The sequence below is a fragment of the Colobus angolensis genome, unplaced genomic scaffold (genome assembly GCF_000951035.1).
Source record: "Colobus angolensis palliatus isolate OR3802 unplaced genomic scaffold, Cang.pa_1.0 Scaffold29, whole genome shotgun sequence".
In the NCBI taxonomy this organism is placed as follows: domain Eukaryota; kingdom Metazoa; phylum Chordata; class Mammalia; order Primates; family Cercopithecidae; genus Colobus; species Colobus angolensis.
This window is the reverse complement of record NW_012116154.1, coordinates 3516049-3523448: the sequence shown is the minus strand read 5'-3', so window position 1 is coordinate 3523448 and position 7400 is coordinate 3516049. Positions and strand designations below refer to the sequence as shown.

At 35.2% G+C, this 7400-nt stretch overlaps 1 protein-coding gene across 5 annotated transcripts in view; it reads left to right on the top strand.

Annotated features, from left to right (window-relative positions):
• Positions 1-5544, top strand: part of UBE2K (ubiquitin-conjugating enzyme E2K) — a 109677-nt gene extending 104133 nt beyond the window's left edge. For 3 of the 5 annotated variants that reach the window (XM_011949085.1, XM_011949088.1, XM_011949084.1), the window contains 2 exons: positions 404-532; positions 1103-5544. In XM_011949085.1, the coding sequence (XP_011804475.1) occupies positions 404-532; positions 1103-1177 (204 nt within the window). In that variant the 3' untranslated portion in view covers positions 1178-5544. The remainder of the gene's footprint in view (positions 1-403; positions 533-1102) is intronic. The other 2 variants (XM_011949087.1, XM_011949086.1) reach the window with 1 other exon arrangement.
• The last annotated feature ends 1856 nt before the right edge of the window (positions 5545-7400 follow it).

Here is a 7400-nt window from a genome sequence, read left to right as displayed (position 1 = left end):
AAAAAAAAAAAAAAATTATTCTAATGTCCACATATTTTTATAAGCTAGTAATCTGTGTTCAGTTGTATAATGTTTGCTGCTTTACAGTATTTGGAACATCTCTTAATACCTCACTTAATCTAATTTTAGTTTTTTGCTAGTTATATCTGTTGAATTTGGAGATTAAAGTAGATTAATGTTACTTGTCTTTATTATTGTCAACACAAATTGTGAGTCAAAGCTTCAGGTTAAGTGGTGTTTTCTTGAGTGACATAGGTTGTCTATAATGCAAAGTGAATCACATTTTAAATGTAGATTTGTTTTATTTGGAAAAAGTAGGGTTGTAGGCAATTAAGAGCTGAAATACTATATCAAATATTATAACTGTAATGTCATGTCAATCAATTTTTTCCCCCCCATATAGTACAAACAAAATCCCGAAATGTTCAAACAGACAGCTCGACTTTGGGCACATGTGTATGCTGGAGCACCAGTTTCTAGTCCAGAATACACCAAAAAAATAGAAAACCTATGTGCTATGGGCTTTGATAGGGTAAGTACATAAGGGCATGTTGATTTTGATATATTGATTGATTTTAAATTATTGCAAATTCTTGACTGACAAAAGTGGTTTAGAAAATTAAGAGAAATTCGCAGCCTGAGCAACATGGCGAAACCCATCTCTACAAAAATTAGCTGGACGTGGTGGTGAGTGCCTGTAATCCCAGCTACTCTGAAGGCTGAGGTGAGAGAATCCCTTGGGCCCAGGAGGTCAGGAGGTCGAGGCTGCAGTGAGTGATAGTCATGCCACTGCACTCCAGCCTGGCAACAAGAGCAAAACTCCATCTCAAAAAAAAAAAACCTGTCTCAAAAAAAAAAAAAAAAAAGGAAAATAAGAGAAAATCTAGTTTTGGTAAACATATTTTCTGTTTTCGAAATCAGTGATTTTTTTAATTTTTACTGATTACTATCATTGATTTTAGAAGCTTTTCATGCACTGCAAATGTAAATCAACTTCAGAAAAGAAACAAGGTGTTAATTCCCAATATAAAGAGTGAATGATTCAGTATTGTTTAAATGTTTCCTTGAGATTTAATCTCTTGTCCCCTTTTCTTCTCTACAGAATGCAGTAATAGTGGCCTTGTCTTCAAAATCATGGGATGTAGAGACTGCAACAGAATTGCTTCTGAGTAACTGAGGCATAGAGAGCTGCTGATATAGTCAAGCTTGCCTCTTCTTGAGGAGCACCAACATCTGTTATTTTTAGGATTCTGCATAGATTTCTTTTAAACTGGCATTCTTGCCTAATGATGTTATCTAGGCACCATTGGAGACTGAAAAAAAAAAATCCCTGCTCTGTAAATAAAGCTAATTAAACGTCTGTGTAAATTTAAAAAGGGGAAATACTTTAATTTTTTTTTCTTAATAGTGTAAAAATTCCTTGAGCTAAGCTAAAACCATGGAAGAAACATGCTACTTTAGTGTTTAGCAGTGTACCAAGACTAGCAAGAGTTTGCTTCAGGATTTTGTTGAATAATTAAGATAATACTTTGAGTGTGTCAGGGCCATTCAAATTGTTGGTGTTGCATCACAGCTACCTTAACTGTTTTTAACATGGATCCTCTGTGCCTGTGAATTTACTTGCATGCTTGTACTTGACTTCTTAGGATGGGTAGCTGAAAAGACCACCATTTTAAGCATTTGAGAATTCTTAAATATGAAATGTATTCAGAATTGAAGATGGTGACCTATTCAGAGCCTTTTTGTCCTTGTCAACAGACTGGGATGTAGTGTCTGTTTCCCCCCTTCCCACCCCATTCCCCACCCCCACCTTGCCACACACAGCTAATATTCTAATGGTAAATTTCTCTGTATTTGGTGGGGAAATGTGCTGAAGGACAATATGTATCCCTTGCTTCATTTTTAGGTCAGTAGGTTTGGAATGTTTTGTCCCAGTTCTTCAAACACTCTTAAATTTTTCCTAAGTAATGTAAAAATGGAACTGCCAATTTTATTTCTCCTGCAAAAATAGTAAATACTTGGTGTTACATTATTCTCAGGTTTAATGAAAGAACCCAACTTAGTTTTTCAGTGAATTTGACACCTGTTTTTTAAACGATGAAATTTTTCTTTGAGAACTGGCAAGGATGCAGTCAGCTGTTTCCAGTAGTTTTTAGCCTGATTTTGGGGTCTGTAGAGATTGCTTTATTGGATACTTCAAGTCATTCTTGCTTGCACTTCCCCTATTGACACATGAAAGCTGTGTTGGTGTTTTATTGTACATACTTCAGATGCACATAGGAATAGAAGTGTGTTATAAATCTAGCTTTCTTTATGATGTTTCTGATAATATGAGAATTGAAAACTTGTACATAGTCAGACTATTTGTATTAAATTTTCATTTCATTCTAAGTTCAAAAGTTTGAAAATTATTAGTTTTGCAAGATCAAACACTAATGTGACCATTTTATGAAGGTTGAAGTGGATTTATGCAGGCAGTTCTATATATAGAAATACAATTCTTTTTAAATTTTTAGGACCAATACAAAATAACAAAAATGTAATGGAATCAGACTGAATTAAAGTAAGGCTGTATATTGAAAGTCATATTATAAAAGGTTTGCTTTCTTTAAGTGTTATTTATCTTAAATTATAATCATTAAGTGTTTGGAAGATAATTTTTGAATCATAACGTCAGCATAACTTCATTTGACTTCTCAATAATCTTGATACTAGAAGCAATAAAAGAACCATTATTAAATATATTATAATGTTAAAGATGTGAAGGTTCTTCCAAAAATTTGTAAGGCTTTCCTAATTAACAGTAAACTCTTATAGTTGATATTATTGCATACTAAACACAAGTTGCTGTTTTTTCCCCATATGTTTGCTTAAGCATGTCTTTATACAACCACCTCTTTTTATTGTTGTAGTTTATTTTCTAAAGATGCCAAAGGAAACAAGATTATTCTTTATTTATTTTAAATACCTGAAACCGTGTACTTTATATTTTGAAGTAAGGTGGGGTTGTGTGAGAATGTGGATGGTTTTTCTCCATTATTGATTAGAATTACTTTTTTTAAGTGGAGGGCAACTTGGTAGTATTCGTAGAATTTGGGTTTAAAAATATCAGACACATCTACCCAGTTTATTTTTTGCCTGTATTATCAGGGTATATTTAATTGTCCTGTGGTTAGACAAAGGTGAGAGAGCTCAGAGGTTTCTAAAGGTCAGGCATTACATACATACGTACATGCTCTTGGAGGCAGCTATATCCTGCTTTGATTTTTATGCACATGAGCCCTATAGGGTTATACACTCATCTGACTACACTTCAACATCCCCAGTGCCCAAGAAATTGGAAAGTACAACATTTGATTTGAGACATCTTCATAAAAGATTCTTTATTATAAAAATTTACCTCATTTACATTTAATGTGATGATCTTTTTTTTCCTTTCTGGTATATTTCCCACTGTACTGTTTGCTTTTGTTATTCTCTTGTCTGTGGGTAGATTTAGTTACCCAAACATAGAAACTAAAGCAATTACTTTTTTCCTCTGTTCTTAAATATGTTTGGAAAAAAAGACACTAAAAGATCAGGCCTAGGGGAAAAGTACCCTGGTGGAAATTATTTTTGTAATTCTTAATATTTTTGAGTTGGCTCTGTTTGTCAGTTTTAAAAGTCTCAAAAATTATGTTAAAAAAAAAAAATCCAGTGAAATCCCGTTTAGGGCAGGCTGATTTGTTAGAAGTCATTGATACTCCAGTAGGCTTTTGTTGTAATCAGGCCTGTTTCCTGAGTATGTGCCTCTTTTAAAAGAAGAAATAATTAGCTGTATAGTATATCAGTACTGATGAATGAATGAATGAATGACTGAATGGCAGTTAGTGGACCCAAATAAGTATTCAGTGGTATATAAATATTTGAGGGACTAGGTACTGAATTAGATGCTCTGAGTTGGCACCCTGAAATGTTTGGAATTACAACTATGATTTACTTAACTTATATCCTTGTAACACGTTCAAGGATATATATAAATGTTTGGATTTTGTATTTTGCTTTTGAAGAGAATAATCTATGAAATGAAAGAATGATTGTTTTTCATTTTTTAGAAGTTATACACATTTATGATTGTTGGTGGCACATAAAACTATGCAAAATAATTCTTTTTAAGTATCTGTAAGAAAGAATTGGCAGTTTAAACGGATTTTGCTTATTTATGCACTACAGAATGCAGCATACTGTATTACTGTTGAGGCTGCTTAATAAGTTTACCAATGTGAAAAGCAGATCTTGGGCATAAGTGTATGCCTGATTTGAGCTTTTAAAACTGTGCAGTAGGTGTATGGTAATGTTTTACAATCCTATGTAGCAAAATAGGAAATTATGAATTTTTGTTGTTGTTTTAAAGATTTAAGATGGATTGGGGTAGGGAACAGCTGGAGCCAGGTATACCTTCTGGTATGTAGAGGGAAACAATGTTTAGATATGAAAAAGGAAGCTGTCTGTTTATAGTTAACTTTATTTCATGGACTTCTACAAAATAATGTTGTATTAATCACTTTTTCTAGTTCAAGGAATTTCAATTCCAGGGTACAAACCATTGATCTTAAAATTACGTTTCCATTCTTTTTAGTACCAGTTTAAAGTAAATGCTTACCATCAGCCAGTTGCTGTCACTGGGAAGAAGGCAACTTGAAGTATTTACTGATAAATAGCCCTTATTCCCAAGTGTGACTTTTCTTCAGTGTCTACATATTATGTCACACGTTCTATTTGCACTGCTGCAATATAGATCAAAGATCTTGTGGCATAGGGGTAGGGGAGTGTTACTATCTCCCTTGTCCCATTTGTTCTGTTACTGCTTCATTGGACTGATCTACCCTCATGAACTTGCAATCACCTAAATGGAGTCTTGAATGTGTCACCTTTTGCTTGGTTATTTCAACCATGCTGCTATATATAATCAGGTGTGGCACAGTTTGTCAGTTTGATTCTAGGTGTGAGTGGATGGAAATCATTACACTGTGCTGTTAACGATCCTTGTCTGCTTGCTGTTACCTACTTTTTACAGGCATCATAATAAAAGCTAGACTATTTCTTTGGGGGGAAAGAGACTTATTTAATGTAATTTAAAAAACTTTTCCAATAGAAAATGAAATATTATTGAAAATAATATCTATTTTTTAGCTTTCAGCAATTGATGGTGCTTTGTTGTGGTGTCTGCTGGAAGTCTACTGCCATTATAGGGAACCTTGCTTGTTAGCTTCTCTAGATCTCTATTCTAAACAATCTGTTAGTGATGATAAATTCTGTAGGAGGGTCTATTCTGAGCCGTTAACTTCCTGTAAGGGGAAAATGGGTGGGTCACCAGAAATACCATTGAAGCAGGGTGGGCTGTGGGTGGAGGGTTGGGGTGTTTGTCTTGAGAATTAAAAACTACGAAACACTTTTGTACACAACTGATTTTTTAAAAAATAAACACATTTTTAAAGATGTTGAATTTTTCCCCCCTTATTGGGAATTCTTAAAAATAAATGCATGCATGTTTTCCCCTGAAAATGGTTTATATCTTATTTCTGGGTACTCATCTGTGGACAAGCAATTAAGTCTTACTCTAAGTAAGAATAAGAACTAGGCAGATATTTCTCCTTCACAAATTTCATAGTGATTGACATATAAATGCAGTAAGTTTTATCAGATCTTTGAATTTAAAAACATTGAAATTTAGTTCTAATTAAACTTACTAAAAGTAGAACATATTTGCTTAGGTTCTAATCCAAAATGTAGAGTAATTAAGAGTTAGTTAAGTAATACTTTGTATTCTATTTCCGTATATGCTTTCTGGAAATGTTGCATGGTACTATCAAAAAGACTGAATTGTTTCAGGAAGTCCAGGGTTTAATCCCAGCTTTTACTCAAGAGCAGAGAACCTGGACTTTTCTGAGCCTCAGTTTCCTCATCTAGGTAAGATATTTCCCCAGTACTTTGTAGCATGTTTGTGAAGATCAAATTAAATGATTGATGTAGCTATAAAAGTACTTAATATATTTGTATAGACGTTAATATAATTCTAACACTAAATTTTGGCTTAACTATGAAACGATTACTCTGTTGCTAATCTGAAACCACCAAGAGGATACCTTGTTTGAAAATTGTTCTTGTTTGGCAAAGTAGCTATTTTTTGTTATGTCTATTTCAAAGGTCCATTGATTGGTTATTATCTGTAGATTGCCCCTTCCTCCATAAATGCTGATAATTAGAAGACACTTTGTCAGGGTTTGTACAAATTATTTTACATGGCAAAACTGATTGTGCCTTTGTGGTATTTGTAACCAACTAACAGCAGGCCTATAGGTTTCTTTGCCAGGAAATGGAATTCCTCCTGACCTGGAATACCAATGTAAAGTGTTCTTTTTGTGGAGCAAGACTGGGTCTTTAGGTACTAAAAATCTAGGATAGCAAAGAGAATTCAAGGCTGGGTATGGTGGCTCACACCTGTAATCTCAACACTTTGGGAGACAGGGGCAGGTGGATCATCTGAGACAGCCTGGCCAACATGGTTAAATCTCATCCCTACTAAAAACATAAAAATTAGCTGGGCATGGTGGTGCATGCCTGTAATCCCAGCTGCTCTGGAAGCTGAGGCAGGAGAGTTGCTTGAACCCGAGAAGCAGAGGTTGCAGTGAGCCAAAATTGCACCACTGAACTCCAGCCTGGGCAACAGTGAGAATTTAAGGAGCTCTCATGCCCTGGCAATAGTCAAATTTAAAGAGCATCAGACATTTGGTACTTGTTTTGATCATCAGTGAATTAGTTTTTTTAGTGGATAATATGAAAGTTACTAAGGATAACTTAAGGTATCAGATAAAGTCAAATGGCAAAATTTGCACAATGACACTAATTCAGGATAAAAGCTGAGGTGATTATTAGCTGGAGCATGGTTGATTTTCTTCGCTGTTGTGGTGGCTCACGACTGTAATCCCAGCACTTTGGGAGGCTAAGGAGGGAGGATCACTTAAGTCCAAATTGGAGGCTGCAGTGAGCCATGATCCACCACTGCACATGAGGATGGGCAACAGAACAAGACCCTGCCTCCAGATAAAATTTAAAAAAAAAAAAAAAAATTATTCCTGGCCAGGTATGGTGACTCATGCCTGTAATCCCAGCACTTTGGGAGGCCGAGCTGGGTGGATCATAAGGTCAGGAGTTCGAGACCAGGTAAAACCATCTCTACTAAACATACAAAACAACAATTAGCTGGGCATGGTGGCACGCGCCTATAATCCCAGCTACTCTGGAGGCTGAGGCAGGAGAATCGCTTGAACCCAGGAGGCGGAGGTTACAGTGAACTGAGATTGTACCATTGCATTTCAGCCTGGGCGACAGGGCAAGACACTGTCTCAAAAAAAAAAAAA